Here is a 21,943-nt window from a genome sequence, read left to right on the forward strand (position 1 = left end):
TGATAATCTAAACGTTTTTTTTTCCCTTAAAGCATGTTTATCAAGGTAATTTTCCTTTCAGAATAAAGCCCGCGCATACAGAACCCGTAGCTGCACTGTTGCTAGGCAAATCAAACTATTTTGCAAAATATGTGAATAGAACGTATTCAACTATTCATGTTCTTCGTGAATCAAATCATTTAATAAATTAAACACAAATTATTCCACTAATTTGTCCCACAACTCGTAAATAAACCATTTTCTTCTAAATAATGAAACGGTTGACTCTGTTTTGACCGTTACTGAGTTTTGCCACGAGAGCGCGCACGCTGGTCGCCTATTGCTGCAGACCGAGCACGATGGTCCAAACTGGTTTTGAGCGGATTTATCTACTTTACATTGAAGGGAATTTATTCCATTTAAATTTGTGTGTATAATTATGTGTTTCATTGAAATCATTTTACTATTATTTTCTTATGTGAAAGAAAATTATGACGTTATACGTGCACTGTTACATTTGGGCACTGGTCTTGCAACCGCTAGCTGGTAATGGGCCAATCAGATTCAGTGTACTATACACCTTGCATCTGGCCCCGCCCCTTTCTTTTATACCTACCTGTGGAGCGCGTAAACTGACAGCCAGACAGCAGCGCTACTGAACCGACTGGGAACAGTGTGTGATCACCACGACCCCTTCTGATTCTCTTCGTTATTCTTCTTATTTTATAATTTTTTATTTCAAAGCTTCCTAATCACTATCGAGGTCGTCTGGGAATATTTTTCACCTTTTGCAGCAACATTTATTGGAAACCCCATTTTGTGACCCAGAACACCCGCCGCGGATCATAAGAGGTGAGCTGGTCTTTCACTTAAGAAGTTTATTTATAACTCAGCAAATTCTGCCACTTAATTTAAAACAGCATCTCTGAAACCACAAGAACGTGCGGTGCACCTCACGTGAGAAGCGCGCGCATGAATGAGAGGCACGGGTGGACACTAACAGAATAACAAACACTGAGTGATTGTGTGTGTTGAGAGAGAAGCAGTCAGGTGATGTTAAGTTTGTGTGAAATCAGAGAGATGCGGTCAGTGATTTATTCTCAGATCACTCTGGTGTTTTCAGAAGCTGAGCTCGCTGCTCTCAAGGACAAACTGACTGATCATCTCATGGAGTTCTCACTGGTAAGACTTTGTGCTTTTATCACTTTTTACAAACGTGACATTACTAGTCAAACGTTTAGACACTGAATTTGTTTCTTATGATGTAAAAAAAAAAACTTGAAACTTATTCCCTGACAATGACAAACATTTGCATTCGCATTGAAATATCAAAAGCATTAAAATATCGTTTTTCTTTTATGTTATAATATTTCACAAGAGTTTTGTGTGCGAACGCAACATTTCTTAGAGGAACGCAAGAGTTTTGTGTGCAAAAACAACGTTTCCTTGGGGAACCAAAGAGGTTTTTTTTTTTTTTTTTTTTTTTTTTTTTAACGAGCAAACGCAAAGTTTCTCAGGGGAACGCAAGAGTTTTGCGAGCAAACGCAAGTTTCTTAGAGGAACGCAAGAGTTTTGTGTGCAAAAACAACGTTTCCTTGGGGAACCAAAGAGGTTTTTTTTTTTTTTTTTTTTTTTTTTTTTTTTAACGAGCAAACGCAAAGTTTCTCAGGGGAACGCAAGAGTTTTGCGAGCAAACGCAAGTTTCTTAGAGGAACGCAAAAGTTTTGTGTGCGAAAACAACGTTTCCTTGGGGAACCAAAGAGTTTTTGTTTGTTTGTTTGTTTGTTTTTTTACGAGCAAAGTTTCTCAGGGGAACGCAAGAGTTTTGCTAGCAAACGCAAGTTTCTTAGAGGAACGCAAGAGTTTTGTGTGCAAACACAACGTTTCCTGGGGAATGAAAGAGTTTTTTTTTATTTTTTTTTATGAGCAAATGCAAAGTTTCTCAGGGGAACGCAATAGTTTTGCAAGCGACAGCAAAGTTTCTTAGAGGAAAAGCAAGAGTTTTGTGTGCAAACACAACGTTTAATGGGGAACAAAAGTTTTTTTTACAAGTAAACGCAGGGAAACGCAGAGTTTTGCGAGCGAACTCAGATTCTCGGGTCAACTCAAATTTGCAAGAGAACGCAAACATATTTTTCCCCCTCCTATCTCATTCAGCAACCCTCATACTGTACACCATGCAACACTATAAGTAGGCTAATCAATATAGTGACTGACTTATTGATTCAGTTTATTTGAAATGTATAAGTTCGTCTGTTCTGCAGTTTCCCTCTGAACTCTGACCTCAGACTTGATCCGGTCACATCAGCTTGCCCCGTTTCTATCAGTCATGTTATCTGGTTAGTGATGATAGGGCAGAATGACTGATAGTTACCGCAGCTCTGACTGTGCAATAATAACACAGAGGCGGGAGGGTTATGACGTCTCAATCCATGAGGTTTAACATGTTCGTTGTGTTTGATCATATAGAGTGATTGTAATATGCGGTTTAAGACCTGAATGGGCTGATTTCACGGAGGTTGTTGTTGTTTACCTCAGGCGTTTGCAGAAGTGAAGCAGTGAAGTTAATCCTCTGAAGGGGGCGGGCTTTAGCCAAGCCTCCTGTTTTCTTGCACTCTGATTGGTCCGTGTGAAGCGGTCCTCTGTAAAACATTCGGTTGCTATGGTCATGCTCCAAAGAGGCGGGGCTGAGCAAACACACGCTCAGTTAACGAGACAGACGCACAGATGAGAATCTTAAAGTCCAGCAGAAAGAGACAAGCTGAAGCTGTGCTGAGTCATGCATTACATCACATTCATATCATTCACTTATGAAATCATTTCATTGATCTTGTGGATATGATGGCCAAAATACCGCCCAACTAAAACTATTTTGTTATTTTAGTATCATTGGTGTTATTTTAGTATATATATATATATATATATATATATATATATATATATATATATATATATATATATATATATCTTCCATTTTCATTTTAGTTAAAGTTTAAATAATGTGTGTTTGTGTTTTTTTTTTTTTTTTTTAAATCTATATAAAATACTGTATGTCAATAATATATATACATCATATATAAAATATGTCTGGTTTTTATTTTGTTTTAGTTATTTCAGTACTTTATTTCACATAATTTAAAACTTAAATAAACTGAGAAATGTTGCCAAGCATGACAAATAGCTAGTTCTATTTATATTTTAATTTATTTAATTTAACATATATTTTATTTCAAGTAATAAAAAACATTTTTTGGCTTAAGTTTAGCATAATTGATATACTATTATAGTTTTTATTAATATTTTGAATTCTTTTTTTTTTATTTTATATCTTCCATTTTACTTTTATTTTATTTTAATATATATATATATATATATATATATATATATATATATATTATAAAATATGTATAGTTTTTACTTGAGTTTTAGTTATTTTACTACCTAATGTTGTACAGTTTAAAGCTTAAATGCTTAAATTAAGTAAAAAAAAAAAAAAAAAAAAAGAAGCTCTACCTGAAATAAGTTCAAGTTTTATTATATTTTATTTTATTTCAGTTAACGTTTATTTCAAGTAACGGAAATTATTTTTATGGCTTAAGTTTAGTTTTAAATAACCATAAACCTGTTTTATAAACAAAACAAAAAAAAGTGTGACATGCTGAACTAAATCTAATATTTTTATAATTCTTGTGTAAAATATGTGATTAGCGCAGCTTTCGACTGACTGTTGAATATTGTATTTATAATACGCATGTTTGAATATGATTTAGGCTCATCCCGCAGTGAAGGCGTTCATGTGTGGCTCTCTGAGCGGTACGTGCTCCACGCTGCTCTTCCAGCCTCTGGACCTGGTGAAGACGCGCCTGCAAACCCTACAGCCCGGGTCAGTACACACGCGAGACGGGTTTGATTGACAGGTTCAGTCTGGTTGAATGAAGTTTGATTGAACTGTATTCTGTGCATCAGATCGGGTCGGGTCGGCATGATCGCAGTCTTTGTTAGTGTCCTGCGGACGGAGAAGATTCTTGGACTGTGGAGAGGCGTCTCACCTGTGAGTGTCACGTCTGATTTGATACAAGGCCTCTATTATGTTTGTGTTTGTATAGTAATATTCTCTCTTTCTCTCTCCGCAGTCGTTTGTGCGCTGTATTCCAGGAGTCGGGATCTACTTCAGCACGTATTTCACGCTAAAGCAGCGTTTTTTCGCCGACGGGGCCCCGGGGCCCCTACAGTCAGTGCTGCTGGGAGCTGGAGCCAGATGCGTCGCGGGCGTCTGCATGCTGCCTGTCACTGTCATCAAAACACGCTTCGAGGTGTGTGTGTGCGTGGATCAATAACCCTAAAATTTACATAAACCCCGCCCCCAAGAACACACAACAAAGGGGGCGGGGCCATGTTGGGCTGCTTTAGAGAAGAGGAAGAGTTGTTGTTTTACGCCAGACTGCTTCACAAACGAGGGTCAATTCAATGCTGGATTTGCACAAAAGATTAACATGACGGCACATGCTAGTCGATAAGTTGAATCAAACTCCACAGAAACTACATAAATTTATCCATTAACCATTCAGAAACGTCCAGTTTCATTCTAAAAGTTGTAACTTCTTCCTGAGTCTCTCCATCAGTGTCGACTCCGGTTTGAACAATGTAAGGCTGAACACCGTTACTGACAATCCTCATTTTGGCTGCGTGAGATTCTCCAGCATTGTGAACCGAAGCGTGAGCTGTTAAAGCTCCGCCCTCTTCTGGAAAGTGGGCGGGAGCAGCAGCTCATTTGCATTTAAAGGGAAACACACAAAAACGGCGTGTTTTTTTGCTCACACCCAAATAGGGGCAAATTTGACAAGCTAATGATCTGTAAGAGGGACATTATAGGTCCCCTTGAACAGTAGTGTAAATCGGCCTCATGAGAGAGTGTGAAATCATGACTTGTGTGTGTGTTTCAGAGCGGCCGCTATCAGTACAGCAGTGTGGGAGGAGCGCTGCGGTCCGTGTGCCGGGTGGAGGGACCGAAGGCTCTGTTCTCAGGTCTGACAGCCACTCTGCTCAGAGACGCGCCGTTCTCCGGGATATATGTCATGATCTACAGCCAGGCCAAATACTTGCTGCCACGAGGTCTGTACACTTACTGAGAGTGTGGCCATATACTACATGTGCTTCAAACATGCGTGATTAAATAGGATTTTATCCGCTTAAAGTGTTCATAATTATTTTACAGCAAGAAAGTTAGGATTTTTTCTTTTACACTGGAACATTTGTGTCATGGGAGGAAAAATTATATCATTAGTTCGCTGCGAGTGAACACAATATTTCTGAGGTAATCCTAAAGTTTGCAAGAGCACGCTACGTTTTTATGGGAGCGCAAAAGTTTTGCCAGAGAATACAAAGTTTCTCTGAGGAAAGCTACATTTTTCCAAGCTAATGCAACAATTCTTGGAGGAATGTAACAATTTTGCAGGTGGATGCAAAGTTTCTCATGGCAACGCTAAAAGTTTTGCGACCGAATGCAAAGTTTTTTCAGACCAATGCAAAGTTTTTGCAAGCAAACGCAACATTTCAGGGGAACGTAAAAAGTTTGTGAGCAAAAGCAAAATTTCTTGGCGTACTCAAAAGTCTTACGAGTTCTATGGAAGCTTGTTTCTGCCACAGAATAAAACAATATATAACAAGAGAATTGCAACTTTTTTCCTTGCAATTCTGCCTTTTTTTCTCACAATTCTGACTATTTTTCTCACAATTGTGACTATTTCTTGCAATTCTTGACTTTTTTTTCTTACAATTCAATTGCATGTTTCTTTCTTGTAATTTTTACTTTTTTCTCACAATTCTGACTTTTTTTTCTTGCGAATGTGAGTTCATTTCTTGCAATTCTGCCTTTTTTTTCTCACAATTCTGCCTTTTTTCTCATAATTCTGACTATTTTTCTTACAACTGTGACTTTCTTGCAATTCTGACTTTTTTCTTGCAATTGCGAGTGTTTCTTTTCATTTTTACATTTTTCTCACAATTGTGACTTTATTTCATGCAATTCTGACATTTTTTCTTGCAATTGTGACTATTTCTTGCCTTTTTTTCTCAGAATTGTAAGATATAAATGCAATTGTGAGCTATAATATCTAATTCTGAGAAAAAAAAACGAAATTGTGAGATAAAAAGTCACAATTACTTTATTTATTTATTATTTTTATTCAGTGGCAGAAACAAGCTTCTGTAGAACACTAAAATCTTGCCAGCGAATGCAAAATGTCTCAGAGGAATGTTTTATGAGCAAACTCTAAATGTCTTTGGAAACAGAAATGTTTTGCAGAAGAAGCTTTGCAAGCAAATGCAACATTTCTCAAGGGAACACCAACACTTTGCAAATAAATGCAAAGTTTCTCAGGAATGCAAAAAAAAAGGATTGAAGTATAGTTTTTCCTTCTGTCTCATATATTTTCCCACCCCCATGTTCTTCTGGAACACTTTTTTTTTCTCAGTGTCTTAAGAGGTTTGGTGAGATAACAGCTAACAGGAGTATTGCTCTTAATGTACAAATGTTTCTACATAAGAGATAAGAGAGCCGTTCAAACATCCCGACAGCCCAGACAGGGAGTCATAGTGATGGTAAATTGTGTAACAGCCGTGCAGATCATTTCCACAGACTGTACTGATAAACTCTCTCTCTTTTAGAGATCAGTCAGTCATCTTACGCTCCACTGGCTAACTTCAGCTGCGGTGTTCTGGCCGGCGTCCTGGCCTCCGTCGTGACCCAGCCGGCAGATGTGGTGAAAACTCACGTTCAAGTGAGTCCAGATGTCTTCAGGAGGACGTCAGATGTGGTGCGATACATTTACAAGGTAACATGCTCGTCTCCAGCTCTGTTTTACTGCTTAAATAAACAGTTCTTTTGGATCTTAAATGACACACTTTACATTGGATTAAAAGTTTAAAAATAAAATCTAATCAAAACGACAACAACTAAAAAACAGAACAAATTTACTAAAACCAAAATATTAAAATAAAAACTAATGAAAAAAAAAAAATAAAAATACTAAGATAACACTGCTGACCTGTCTCTATGTTTGTCTGTCAGGATCACGGGTTGGTGGGTTTTTTCCGTGGCGCAGTTCCTCGCTCTCTGAGGAGAACCATGATGGCGGCGATGGCGTGGACGGTGTACGAGCAGCTGATGGCTCAGATGGGCCTCAAATCCTGAGAGCGATCAAACACACATCACATCACACACTGAACGAGATCTTCACAGTGGCTCACGGGCCCGTCTGATGTTTTAGTGTTTGACTCTGAGATCCTCGACGGTGAGGATCACGTGGGTCTGGAAACATGGCGATAGAAAATGATCTGTTTGTCTGACTGACTGTGATCATCATGGTTCGGCAAACTGCCTTGATTATCAATGGAGAACTGAAGTGAGAAACATCTTGAACACAGAGATTGAGCTTTGAAACGCACTTTAACATGTCAGCTCAGCTTGTCTTGTCTGTTTTTATGCTGCTTATGCTCTGCTCTTATAATGTTTGTATACAGTTCATGAGCTGCTTTAGGACAGTCATAATCTGGTGACTTTTATAGTATTATGTTGCAGGTTATGATTGACAGGTTAACTTAATATGTTGTTTATCGAGTCAAATTATTATTATTATTAAAGTCAGCATGAAATGGGAGGGGGGATAGTCTTTTCTTTCCTGTGATGTATATCCGAGTGAAACGGCTTCTAAAACAGTGTAGGGCGGGGCTTAATTTTGTCCATGGGAAATTGATTGGATCGTTGTAGTTTGCTATTGGTAGATCTGGTTGTGATTGAAAGGTTGCCCCGCCCTCGTGCCAGTCATCAGAGAAGAGAAGAGAAGAGAAGAGAAGAGAGCAAAATCTCCAGAGTTAAATCAACTCTGCTCAGAGAATATATGGTCCCTCTCTAAATAGTGTTAAAATAACACTAAAGCAGAGTTAAAGTTAATGAGATAATTAAGAAATTAATTAAGTGATGATTGAGCATTAGTGATGAACACCTGCTGTTAACAAGCAGAATCACTGAAGAAAAGAGAAACACAAGAAGTACAACTGACTTCAGCCACAGCTTTATTATTTGCTTAATTATCTCAAGAGAAGAGAACAGAAGCTGCAAGATGGAGAATAAGTTATTTTAATTACAAGGGCACACGAATAATGATGTTCACAGTTAAATAGTTTATTATAGCCTACTGTAATATTCCTTTAAAAATATGAATTGTCAAATTTGATTTAATGGTGACTTTAAAACACTCAGAACTGAGTCCCATCACAATCATTCACAGACAGCTTGTCGTTTTTAAATAAATACTGAAATCTGTTTTTATAACATTGTTTTATCACAACATTAGTTTTTTTTTTTTTTTTTTTTTTTTTTTTCTCAAAATTGAGCTAGTTAACCCGGGGTTAATGTAAACTCTGGGTAAGTGGAATCCTGGGTTATCCTGCTTTTCACATGCTCATGGGTAACCAATTAGTATTCATAAACTGCCATTTCACAATGACTCTGACACTGCAAATATGAAATGAATAACGAATAATTGAAATGAATAATAATATGAATATTTACGATGTCAGTGTCATTGATTAAGCAGTTCTAATCCTGCTCTGGAGCAGGTTTCATTACCCTGGGTAAAACTCAGTGCTAAACCCGCTTCTAAATTACAAGTGTGAAAGTTATTCTACCCAGGGTTAAAAAGCAGAGTTTAGAACAATAACCCAGGGTTTAAAGCCCTATTGGGTGTAGATTCAAGAAACAATCATTGTTTGTGTAAGAAAATCAAGCTGTGATGTAAATTGAGATCGTTTTTCCTGCTTGTTCAGTAATTTTCTAATATGAACGAGGGTCAAAAGCAGATTTTCTGAATGAGGGGAGCAGATAAGACTGATGACCTCAAACGAGCCTCTTACGCAAATCCCTACAAAAGAGTCAAAGGAGAGTACACAAACCATTACAAGACAACATGACACTGAACTGGACAATCATTACGTGCGACACGCTGAAAATGTGTAACGCTTTACATCTGGTTCTGTGTTTGACATGTTCAAAATAACAAATGCCATTGCAACTTTGAGAAAAACTTTGATAATTTAGATGTCATTAAGAAATTACATCTATATGAATATGAAGAATGAATGTTTGTAAAGTTTCTTGAATGTTTCAATAAAGTTAGCAGAAAATTTTTTCACAAACTTTTAGTCATTTTTATTTGTTTGTTTAAAAGCGACTTTACATAAACTTATGTCATAGTATCCCCCAAATTACCTTTTCAATAAAATATTATTTACAAAAAATTCAGAATTGTTGTTGTTTTAATAAATAAAGTATTATATTAATAAATATCATTCAGAATCTTTATTTATTTATTTATTTTTAAATATTTGAATAAACAAAATTCAGGGAATTTTTTCATGAGTCTAAACTATTATAGGCTATTTAAAAAATCAGAAACGGTATTTTTCTTTATAATATTTCTGTTAAAGTATTTTGATTAAATAACATTTAGACTCTTTAGTTAATAAATATTCATCCTGTTATTTTAAGTCTGTTTTAATGTTTTTGTCTGTTTTAATCTTTTTATGTTAGCACAGTTTTACTGCTGTAACAATAATAATGGCATTATGGAGGAAACTATAAATATCATGGCTAGTTTTGTAAGTGAACATCTGGTGAAAGACTTCAGCTAATTATTATTATTATTAGACCAATTATTTTTAGTTGTTGTTTTAGGTTTTTTGTGGATTTTCAGAGGGTGCAGAATGACATTTTTTTTTTTTTTTTTTACCCAGTTAAATGAGGGACGTGATGATCGCGCTCTCCTGCAAACATCAAATCACTTCTTTACACTTTAACCTGTACAAGAACAACCTCATTGATAACACACACGCAGAGCACAGATTATTGTCCTAATTTTCAGTTCATTTTCACTTTCACTTCTTCTCTTATTCAGGTTTATTGATCCTAATAAAATGAACATGCCTTTAAATGTTAATTAAAACATTTAAACATGTTTTTGCGTCGTGTAAACACTGATTTAGGACACTGTGTCTCTCAGCAAACAGAAGTTGCGACAGAATGTACACAGTGTTTAACCGAGGAGTCACTCCGCGTCTCGCCATTGTCTTAATATGGTCTTTGTCTTAATATGGACAATCCATCCCGTGTGTCTTAATATGGTCCACCCGTCCGTCACAGCAGCAGCGCCATCTAACGTACAGGACAGAAAACACAGTACAGCGACTCATAGAAACCAGAACACTGAACACAAGCGCCACCCAGAGGCGAGGAAAACACAGTACGCAGAACACAGTCAAGGAAGACTTTATTTTGTTTGCTTTGATATTCACTTACTATCCAAAGATTATTCTTCAAAAAGTTTTCTATAATGTGAGAAGTTATTAGTATTGTAACTGTAAACGAGTACTCATTGTTTACACATGTTTATAATACAGACAACTGTTTCATGTCAACATCATACTGGAACATTGGTGTATATTTTCTCTGAACTTAAATACAATTTAAGTTTTATTTAAGTTATTATTTAAATTAAACTTAAGTGAGATGCAGTTAATGATTTTTAATAAAGCAACATGCAGCATAACACCAATGTTTCTCAGCTCATCCTTGACTGAAGCACAGGCTCTTCTCTAGTAACCCACACAACTCAATTGTTCATGAAAGACGAGACATGGCTATGAAACACAACAAAATAATAATTAAAAAATCATAGCCAATCAGAAGAGGGTTATAGGCTCTCTCGTTGCAAGCATACTGCAACTAGATTTGTAGATTTTAAATCATTTTAACATTATTAAAAATACATAGCCTACTGAGTGGCATAAATTTTTTTTTATCATGTAACAGACTTGTTTGTTCACACAGATGTAAAAACTGTGGACTCTATTTTATTATTATTTAAGATCTGAGGTGATTACACAGCAAAATCCCCAGAGTTAAATCAACTCTGCACAGAGTATATGGTCCCTCTCTAAATAGTGTTAAAATAACACTAAAGCAGAGTTAAAGTTAATGAGATAATTAAGGATTTTACTGTGTAGCCATTGTTGCTTTCAGTATGGGTATAAAGGTGACGCAAAAAGATATTGGAACTATTAAACATTAAACATTTTTAACAATAAATAAAACACATAATGGAGGAATGTGAGAAAGTGCAAGATCCAAATCATCCTAAACATGAGACATGCCTTATAATAAGTACTATTAACTAGTTGGTAAGCTTATAGTTTAACATGGTGTTCTTTTGACCATCGAAATCTGTGACTGTAGTTGGCGCTTTTGTCTCTCTAAACCTAACCCTAACCTCACTGTCACTGTAAAACCTAACAAGTAACTAACCTTTTTTTGGAAAATTTACTTAATGTTCAAGAATTTGTTGAACTTACTTAAAACAATTTAGTAACCTGTACTGTTTGCATGCTATGCCTTTCTTACTCAGAAAATCCAAGTTAAAATTAAAGCTGCAAGCTTTAAAGCTGCATTTTGGGGCCAAGCACAAATGCGGCACAAGAAGCCAGCCAACATGGCTGTGGGCATCAGACCAACTGCAACAGTCACCAATTAAAGGTTAATTAAAGATTTATTAAGATCAATTTAGGCAAAAGAGCTGAAAAATCACAAATACAGTCAAAAATAAAGATTTACTGGTTTAACCACCAATAGGTGGTGCTGTGATCAAATTAATGTGGTACGGTCAGACTGAAGTGACAATGTCAATGGCAAAGTTTGGTGTCAATATGTCAAAGCATTGCTGAGATACAGCCTCGAGAGGCATTTTTGCATCAAGCCTCTTCGTTGCTGACTACAGCTTCGTCTATCAACACGAAATAATGTTTTACTGACAGGGTCTCCACTTATTTGTAGTTCAAGAAATGTTTAAAAATCAAAACAAAATTACAGACAGTAAGTTATGCTGACTATGGCAAAATTGGCATTATTGTTCTCAGCATGACCCACAGAATCTAATAAGACCAGTCTCATTACAATAGGACACATTTATATAAAGCTATTAGCATTGTTTTGAAAAATGTTTTTACAAAATTTGACCACAAGTTCAAAACCATATGAAACCTAGGATGGTACTAAGTTTTATAATGGTACACCAGTGCATTCATATAATATAGTATTTTATATCATAATACCGTATTGTAGTTAATGACAATTTTGTGTTTTATTCAATTATAGCACTACCAAAATGCACAATCCCACCATTTTTTGTGTGTCCTCAGAGGGATCCCCATACATGTGTGTGTCAAATTTGATTAACATATCTAATTTCATTTTGGAGTTATAGACATGTATATGTATGAAATCATAAAAAAGACCCAAGGATTGTTTAGATTTTTTTGCCACTTAACATTTTGACATTTGGGCTACAATATGCTTAGGTTTCGTGTTTACTATGCTGGTTTAGTCTCGATCGGACTAACGGTTTCGAAGATATTCGCAATAATTTTTTAAGCGCTAAATCACCAAGTTGCACAAACCGTAAGTCGAAACCTAGCAAGTTTGGTATCGTTGAATTTGCAAGGATTCAGGAGAATCCTTGAAAATAAGCCAATCACATCTAGTTATAAATATAAAAATATTTTTTTCTCCACTAGGTGGCACTGGTCCGAAACTTCTCAGGCTTCTTCAGGGCATTGTGCTGATGGTGCATACCGAGTTCCATTACGACAAGCTAATGCGTTTAAAAATACAGAATTTCAGCACAAAATTCAAAATGGCCGATATGGGAAAATTGGATATTGCTCGACTCAACATGATGTCCCAAATCTAATGAAATTTATTGATAAATTTATGACTTTTGGATAAACCCATCAGAAGTTATAAGGAAAAATAAACATCTTGTTTTGTATCTCCGGACCAGTAGGTGTCACTGTGCCAAAACGCTACATGTTACCTCAGGTCATGCTTGTGATGACATGTGCCTGGTTTGGTCTGAATACGATAAAGCATTGTGGAGATACAGCCTTATGTCTATTTCCATAAGCGCTATGTAAAATTAGTTTGCATGTTTTTAAAAAAAAAACATTTTAGAAATTGACTTAAATTCCTTTAACTTTTTGTCAGCATGGCCTGAAGATGATCTGGTTCAATTTTCGTGAAAATCGGAGTAACGGCCTAGGAGGAGTTTGAAAATATTTATGTTATGTATATCAGTGTTTCTCAACCACATTCCTGGAGGCCCACCAACCCTGCACATTTTGCATGTCTCCTTAATTAAACACACCTGATTAGGGTTATCAGCTCATTAGTAGTGACTCAAAGATCTAAAATGGGTGTGTCAGACAAAGGAGACATGCAAAATGTGCAGTGTTGGTGGGCCTCCAGGAATGTGGTTGAGAACCACTGATGTATATAACCTTAGTTCTCTGAATAGGTTCATGATGTCGTCATGAAGCACGTATGAAATCTGTCCAATCAGGAGATGGAACGTCATAGGCGGGTGACGTCACTGACCAGGAACTATAAAACCCGCCCGAAAACACTGTCATTCAGCTTCTCAAAGTCTGAAGCAAGTCGCTTATCGGGCATGCAGGGAGTATGGCAAGGATACGCAGCGTCTCGTTCCCTATTCAGGGAACTAAGGTTATATACATAACCGAGACGTTCCCTTTCAAGGGAACTCGCGCTGCGTAAAACGCTATGGGAACGCTATACCCATGCCGCCATAGTAACAAGTGACCGATCGTGTGAGGCCGAGGCGCACAGTTCACAGTAGCACTTGCACTCCTGGAGTGGAGCTGAGGTCTAATTCATAAAACCTCACAAAAGTGTGCGGTGAGGACCAGCCTGCCGCATTACAAATGTCATTTAGGGAAACCCCTGAAATAAATGCCTTGGAGGCAGCCATACTCCAAGTTGAATGAGCCCGGACAGCCAATGGTGAAGGTTGTCCAACTGACTCATACGCAAGTGAGATAGCCTCAACCACCCACTTGCTCATCCTCTGCTTAGATGCTGGCAGACCTTTTCTTGGTGCACCAAAGCAAACAAATAACTGTTCAGATTTTCTCCATGTAGAAGCTCTATGTACATAAGCATCTAATGCCCTAACTGGACATAGCAGATTCAGTCTTTCCTGGTCCGATGACGTAAACGGAGGAGGACAGAAGGCCTGCAGTACAATAGGCCTTGCAGTATTAGTGAGAACCTTCGGAACATATCCCGCTCTGGGGTGTAGAAATGCCTTCACATTACCAGGCGCAAATTCCAGGCACGATGGAGCAACCGACAGGGCTTGAATGTCACCAATTCTCTTTAGAGACGAGATAACCAGAAGAAACACTGTTTTTAGTGTTAGAAATTTCTCTGCAACCTCTTCAATGGGTTTGAAGGGAGCCATAGAAAGGCCTTGTAATACAGTGGCCAAATCCCATGCTGGAACTCTCGTGCATACTGCAGGTCTCAGCCTCAAAGTGCCACGAAGGAAACGAGTAATGAGCGTGTGTCTCCCCAAAGAAACCCCACTTAAAGGAGCGTAGTAAGCAGCTAGGGCCGCCACGTACACCTTCAGTGTGGAGGGGGATAACGCTGCAGAAAATCTATCCTGTAGGAAGTCCAGCACCGCGCTAACCGGGCAGTTGATCATCCCACTGATGATTTTCACACCAGGAAGTGAATAATCTCCACTTCAAGGCGTAAAGATTCCTCGTGGATGGAGCTCTGGACTGGAGTATGGTCTCAACAACCTCAGTTGAGAGACCGGAATCTATGAGACGTGCCCCCTCAGAGGCCACGCCCACAAATTCCATAACTCCGGGCGGGGATGCAATATTAGACCGCCCGCCTGGGATAGAAGGTCCTTCCTGACCGGAATCTCCATCGGAGAGCCGTCTAGGAGAGAGACCAGGTCCGAAAACCATATCCGAGTCGGCCAGAACGGGGCTACTAATAATAGACGGGCTCCGTCCCGGTGAGCTCTGTCCAGAACTATCGATCGGGGGAAATGCATACAACAGTAGCCTCGGCCACGGCTGTACCATCGCATCCAGCCCAAGAGGTGCTGGGTTTGTCATGGAGAACCACAGTGGACAGTGAGTCGTCCCTCGAGACGCAAACAAATCCACCTTGGCTTCGCCGTAGTTCTCCCAAAGGAGCTTCACCACATCCGGGTGAAGTCTCCACTCCCCGGGCCTCGGCCCCTGCCTCGACAGGATGTCCGCTCCCACATTTTGGTACCCAGGGATGTAAACTGCTCTGAGGGACAGCAGTTTCCCCTGGGACCACAGGAGGATCTGATTCGCCAGCTTGTAAAGCTTGTAAAGCGGGCGTGAGTGACTGGCCTAGCTTTATGTCCGAGACTGCATTGAGGATTGATGTTATTCGAGCCGGAGATAAACGGGCTCTCATAATCACAGAGTCCCATATCACGCCCAGATAAGTGATTCTCTGTACTGGAGAAAGAACACTTTTCTTCGCGTTTTGTCTCAACCCCAACTTTTCCATGTGAGCGAGAACAACACCTCGATGTTGAACCGCCATCTGCTCTGATTGAGCGAGAATCAACCAATCGTCTATGTAGTTTAATATGCGGATGCCCTGCATTCGCAAGGGCGTTAGAGCCGCATCTACACATTTGGTAAAAGTGCGGGGTGACAATGCTAGGCCGAAGGGAAGAACCCGATATTGGTATGCTTCGCCCCCGAAAGCAAACCTCAGGAATTCTCTGTGATGCGGGAGGATTGACACATGGAAATACACATCTTTCAGATCTATGGTCACAAACCAGTCCTCGGATCTGATTTGTGACACGACATGCTTTATTGTGAGCATTTTGAACTTGAGCTTTGCTACTGTTCGATTCAATTGTCGTAGATCTAAAATCGGACATAATCCCCCGTCTTTCTTTGGCACAATGAAGTATCGGCTGTAAAAACCTGACTCCTTGCTGGGAGGAGGAACCCTTTCTATTGCTCCTTTTTGCAAGAGTGTCTGAACTTCTTGTGCTAACACCAGAGCCTGCTCGGGATCTACCACCGTGGTCAGAATCCCGTTGAATCGGGTTGGGCGTGTTCTGAACTGAATCGCATACCCCTTTTCTATAGTTCGCAGGACCCACTGAGATACTTTTGACAGCAAGGCTGCAGACTGTTTTTTCGCCTCTTGGAACCTGTCGGTGACGGTAGAGATAGCATCACCAAACAGGTTGGAAGGATTCAGCGGGGCATCAAGGAGAAACGCCTTATCCTTGTCCTTAATCTCGGTGAGATTAAGCCACAAGTGCCGCTCCGTAGCCACCAAGGAAGACATGGAACGGCTGACAGACTTAGCTGTCTCCTTAGTGGCACGGAGAGCGAGATCGGCAGTAAGGCGTAACTCCTGTATCAGATCTGCCCCAACCTCATCACTTTCCCCCAAATCCTTCAGCAGATCAGCCTGATATGCTTGCAAGATAGACATCGTGTGCAAGCATGCTGCAGCCTGACCTGCTGCTGAGTACGCTTTGCCCACTAGCGCTGAAGTTGTCTTGAGCAACTTAGTGGGCAACGTCAGGGTTTTGAGGGACGATGCCGCCTGCGGAGAGAGATGGCTCGCAAGCGTCTCTTCTGCTCTTGGCATCGCCCCATACCCGTGTTTTCTCATTCCTGCCACATTGCTGTATATGGAGGTCTGAGGTGTGAAAACACAGGTAGATACCGGCTTCTTCCACGATCTCTACACCTCAGTGTGGAGATCGGGAAAGAATGGTAATGCCCGACGTGGAGGCTGAGCAGACCTAGATGGCAGAAAGCGTTCATCCAGTTTACTTCTCACGGTCTGCTCTTGCTTTTCGGCTGGCCAATCGATGTTCAACTTGGCAACAGCACGAGAAAGCACCTCCATAAGCTCCTCGCTGGCGGGAGACTGAAGTGGCGGATCTTCAGACTCCCCCGTGGCCACGCTAACAACATCTAGCTCCTCATCTAGATGCCATTAACGTGACCGTATCCACCGGAGCGGAAGAAACCACAACGCGTGCTTCCTGCCTCCGGATGGATACACTTCCGGATGCAACAGGTGAGGGCAGAGATAAGGCAGGGCCCGTCTCTAACCCCTCTGTTACATCCATTTGCGAACCCCAGGACAAAAGGCACCGCCCTGCCTCAGCAGAAGCGGGACCCGAGCCCTGAAGAACGTGAGCCAAGCCACTCTCTTCGAAGAGGGCTCGGCGGGAGCGCAGCGTCCATAGCGGCAGCTGTTCACAATGCACACAGGCAGCCCCTTCGAGAGCTGCTTGGGCATGCTGCGCTCCCAAACAAACAACACACATTTCATGTGTGTCCCCGCCCGGGATAAACATGGGCAAGGGTGCACACACTTCCTGTAGAGTTGTTCACTCGCCATTTCAACCAAACTTTGCAAAGACAGACAACAATAAATAGGACAGACAGTATCACACGAAGCGCATGCTGAAGACACAGAAGCTGAATGACAGTGTTTTTGGGCGGGTTTTATAGTTTCTGGTCAGTGACGTCACCCGCCTATGACGTTCTGTCTCCTGATTGGACAGATTTCATACGTGCTTCATGACGACATCACGCAGAGGCGTTCCCATAGCGTTTTACGCAGTGCGAGTTCCCTTGAAAGGGAAACAATGTTTTTTGTCAAATTCAAAATGGCAGGAAAATTTTCATAACATATAATGACGTCATAGGGTGCAGTCGAATCAATGGTGGAAGAATAAGAATAAGAACACTAATGATTTCATTAGGTGCCTATGCACCTTCGGTTCTTGGACCCTAATTACTTGACTGGTTTAAATACCATTTTAAACGTAAAAAATTTACAGACAGCAGCTTTAATGTATAATTTTGATTTATTAGCTTGTATCGTTAACACATATCATCAAAACCATATTATTGTGAAACATCAAAGGGCAGCACAGAGTCGTGTCATTGTTGTTGGTAAAATGCTTAATCCTTTCCCTTATTTTTACTTTTCCCTTCATGATTTTGCTGCCCTAAACTTTAGAATAATGGTCCGTCATTAATAAGTAACTGTGCAGGAAGTAATGCAAGACTAATGAGTAGTTCTGCATGAACACTTCAGCTACTACTATTAACTAATAAAGAAACAAGCTTAACTAATCAGTAAGTAATATCAAATTTAGGACTAAGATAGCTCCTTATTAGCTAATCAATAATTAGAGAATGAGATTAGCATCAGTAATAACTAATAGGTAACTATTAGAAATGATAAAGAATTACTAATTAATTACTAATCACAACATTAAAGTGTTTGAGATGTGAGCAATTGTCTTTTTTACTCTCAACCTGGTCATAAAATGCATCATTAATTACTCAAGTGTTACCTAGTCACTATGCAGGAACTACTAGTGATCAGGACCATTATTTTAAAGTGAAAAACATGTTTTTCACATTATAATAATGGTCCAGACCACTAGTAGTTAATCTCAATGTGGTCATAAAATGCATCACTATGGGTACTTGATTTTCAATCAAGTACCTAGTCATTCTTCAAGAACTACTAGTGATCTGGACCAGTATTTTAAAGCGAAAAACATGTTTTTCACTTTAAAATAATGGTCCTGATCACTAGTAGTTCTTGCATAGTGACTAGGTAACACTTGAGTAATTAATGGTGCATTTTATGACAATATTCAGAGTAAAAATTATGACCGATTATATCTCAGACACATGCTAATGTTCTTTACAGTTTGTCTGTTAGTTAATAGTTATTAATGATGGTAATCTCATTAGGTAATTATTGATTAGCTAATAAGGAACTATCTTAGTCCTAAATTTGATATTACTTACCGATTAGTTAAGATTGTTTCTATGTTAGTTAATAGTAGTAGCTGAAGTGTTAATGTAGAACTACTCATAAGTCCTGCATTACTTCCTGCATAGTTACTTATTAATGACGGGCCATTATTCTAAAGTGTTACCTGTGGGTACTTCCTAATCTCTTTGCACAAATGCTTGCCAAGTTCGCTGTCATGTTTTTCTCTTTGTTTCAAGCATGTTTCAAATCACTCTTTCCACTCTCTCCTTCGACACCTGCAAACTGTGCTTAGTACTGTATGTATTGCCACCTAGTGGACTCTTCTGTCCTGCTTGCGCAGGCGCTGTTGCACATGCACTGCCCGCACTGTCTCAAAATGTGGACTGCACATGGACAGGGTGTGCTGGCCAAATTTCGAGACCGCACAGATGGTGCACTTGCAAAAGTGCATGCAGGACAGAAAATTCATCAGTGTAAAATTCCAAAACCTGTCGTGGAGAAAAGTGTTCTATCTCTGGAAATTAAGTTTAGCAGTCAGAGTTCCAGAAAATTAGACTTTATTGAGCAAATTAACAAATGTAACAATCTCCAAGGCCAATCAACACTTGTCCAAGGCAAGAAGCCTCCATGTGACACAATGGCCTTTTTCTTTCCACAGCCACCCGTTCTTTACTAGAAAATCCACGACTAAGCAAAATATGCTCAATGGCCAAGCTAACCTCCCATATACATTTGACCCTCACAGTCACGTAGGCCAACACATCTGGCTTAAATGATATTTAAACTTATTCTACAATTATTTTCTATAGGATAAATAAAATATTTCGTCAAACCCTGAAGAGGATAAGCAGTGTAGAGGATAGATGGATGTTTGCTTCTGCAAAGATTGAGTTTTGCACCTTTAATTATCATTTTCAGGCACATGCATTAGTATATTGTATTAATAATCACTGCTGTTCAATTGTATGAAATTATAAAGTTAGGTAGCTGAGAGAGCTCAATGTCCTGCAACTAAAGAAAACACATGCAATTGAAAAAACACCAGCAAGTTAAGAAAACATCTGTATCATTGTGATGACACATGCTGAACATCATTTTACAAAGTTGTCAAAATTTTTCATGCGTAGTTTATGGTTACATTCACAAGTATAATTTAAATGCATTTATGCTGTATCTGCTGTAGTCATGTCTGCCTCTTCTGCATGCATTTTCTGTAAAGCTGCATTGAAACGATATGTATTGTAAAAAGCATTATACAAATAAATTTGAAATTGAAACTGAAATTGACATTCTGTGACTGCAGCCGAGGCTGTAGTTACATCTGCTGTAATCACATTTGCCTCTTCTGTCACCGCAGTCGTGGCAGTAGTCACATCTTCTGTAGTCACATTTGCTTCTTCTGTCACCGCAGTCATGGCTGTAGTCACATCTTCTGTAGTCACATTTGCTTCTTCTGTCAATGCAGTCATGGCTGCAGTCACATCTTCTGTAGTTACATCTGCCTCTTCTGTCACCGCAGTCACATCTGTAGTTATGTCTGCCTCTTTTGTCACTGCAGTTGCAGTTGTAGTCTTGGCTGCCTCTTCTGTGACAGCAGTCGCGTCTGTTGTTACGTCTGCCTCTTCTGACACCACAGTCGCAGTTGTAGTCTTGGCTGCCTCTTCTCCAGTTGTACCTATGTTTGGATTCAAGGCACCTCCAATTGCATTCAAGGCACCTCCGATTGCACCTCCAACAACACCTCTGACCGCACCGTCTTCACCTTCATTCTCATCCTTGTCTTCATCCTCATCCTCATCCTCTTTAGTCACATCTGACTCTTTTGTGGCCACATTCGTGGATGTAGTCACTTCTTCCTCTTCTGTGACCTCAGTCATGGCTGTAGTCACGTCTGTTGTAGTCATGTCTGTTGTAGTCACTTCTGTTGAAGTCACTTCTGTTGTAGTCACGTCTGTTGTAGTCACTTCTGTTGTAGTCACGTCTGTTGTAGTCACCTCTGTTGTAGTCACGTCTGTTGTAGTCACGTCTGTTGTAGTCACGTCTGTTGTAGTCACCTCTGTTGTAGTCACTTCTGTTGTAGTCACGTCTGTTGTAGTCACTTCTGTTGTAGTCACGTCTGTTGTAGTCACCTCTGTTGTAGTCACTTCTGTTGTAGTCACATCTGCTGTAGTCACTTCTGTTGTAGTCACCTCTGTTGTAGTCACTTCTGTTGTAGTCACGTCTGTTGTAGTCACCTCTGTTGTAGTCACTTCTGTTGTAGTCACGGTAGTCACGTCTGTTGTAGTCACGTCTATTGTAGTTACATCTGCTGTAGTCACTTCTGTTGTAGTCACGTCTGTTGTAGTCACCTCTGTTGTAGTCACGTCTATTGTAGTCACATCTGCTGTAGTCACTTCTGTTGTAGTCACGTCTGTTGTAGTCACGTCTGTTGTAGTCACTTCTGTTGTAGTCACGTCTGTTGTAGTCACCTCTGTTGTAGTCACTTCTGTTGTAGTCACGTCTGTTGTAGTCACCTCTGTTGTAGTCACTTCTGTTGTAGTCACGTCTGTTGTAGTCACCTCTGTTGTAGTCACGTCTATTGTAGTCACATCTGCTGTAGTCACGTCTGTTGTAGTCACCTCTGTTGTAGTCACGTCTGTTGTAGTCACGTCTGTTGTAGTCACTTCTGTTGTAGTCACGTCTGTTGTAGTCACCTCTGTTGTAGTCACTTCTGTTGTAGTCACGTCTGTTGTAGTCACCTCTGTTGTAGTCACGTCTATTGTAGTCACATCTGCTGTAGTCACGTCTGTTGTAGTCACCTCTGTTGTAGTCACGTCTGTTGTAGTCACATCTGTTGTAGTCACGTCTGTTGTAGTCACTTCTGTTGTAGTTACATCTGTCGTGGCTGTAGTCACATCTTCGTGGCAGTAGTCACATCTCCTGGAGTCACATTTGCCTCTTCTGTCACCGCAGTCATGGCTGTAGTCACATCTTCTGTAGTCACATTTGCTTCTTCTGTCAATGCAGTCATGGCTGCAGTCACATCTTCTGTAGTTACATCTGCCTCTTCTGTCACCGCAGACACATCTGTAGTTATGTCTGCCTCTTTTGTCACTGCAGTTGCGGTTGTAGTCTTGGCTGCCTCTTCTGTGACAGCAGTCGCGTCTGTTGTTACGTCTGCCTCTTCTGACACCACAGTCGCAGTTGTAGTCTTGGCTGCCTCTTCTCCAGTTG

At 39.8% G+C, this 21,943-nt stretch overlaps 1 protein-coding gene across 1 annotated transcript; it reads left to right on the top strand.

The window, feature by feature from the left end:
- Positions 1 to 600: 600 nt before the first annotated feature.
- Positions 601 to 9,174, top strand: slc25a38a (solute carrier family 25 member 38a). The gene is made up of 8 exons (XM_048194289.1): positions 601 to 831; positions 1,103 to 1,161; positions 3,750 to 3,862; positions 3,946 to 4,030; positions 4,113 to 4,292; positions 4,923 to 5,091; positions 6,646 to 6,812; positions 7,049 to 9,174. The coding sequence occupies exons 2-8, from the start codon at positions 1,147 to 1,149 to the stop codon at positions 7,169 to 7,171; spliced, it is 852 nt and encodes a 283-aa protein (XP_048050246.1). The 5' UTR covers positions 601 to 831; positions 1,103 to 1,146; the 3' UTR covers positions 7,172 to 9,174.
- The last annotated feature ends 12,769 nt before the right edge of the window (positions 9,175 to 21,943 follow it).

The sequence above is a fragment of the Megalobrama amblycephala genome, linkage group LG1 (genome assembly GCF_018812025.1).
Source record: "Megalobrama amblycephala isolate DHTTF-2021 linkage group LG1, ASM1881202v1, whole genome shotgun sequence".
Classification (NCBI taxonomy): Eukaryota; Metazoa; Chordata; class Actinopteri; order Cypriniformes; family Xenocyprididae; genus Megalobrama; species Megalobrama amblycephala.

What these genes read in the sequence shown, in the direction of transcription:
- slc25a38a (XM_048194289.1), top strand. An exon ending in CTGCAAACCCTACAGCCCGG is followed by an intron (nt 3,863 to 3,945) that starts GTCAGTACACAC and finishes TCTGTGCATCAG; the next exon opens with ATCGGGTCGGGTCGGCATGA. An exon ending in CAAATACTTGCTGCCACGAG is followed by an intron (nt 5,092 to 6,645) that starts GTCTGTACACTT and finishes TCTCTCTTTTAG; the next exon opens with AGATCAGTCAGTCATCTTAC.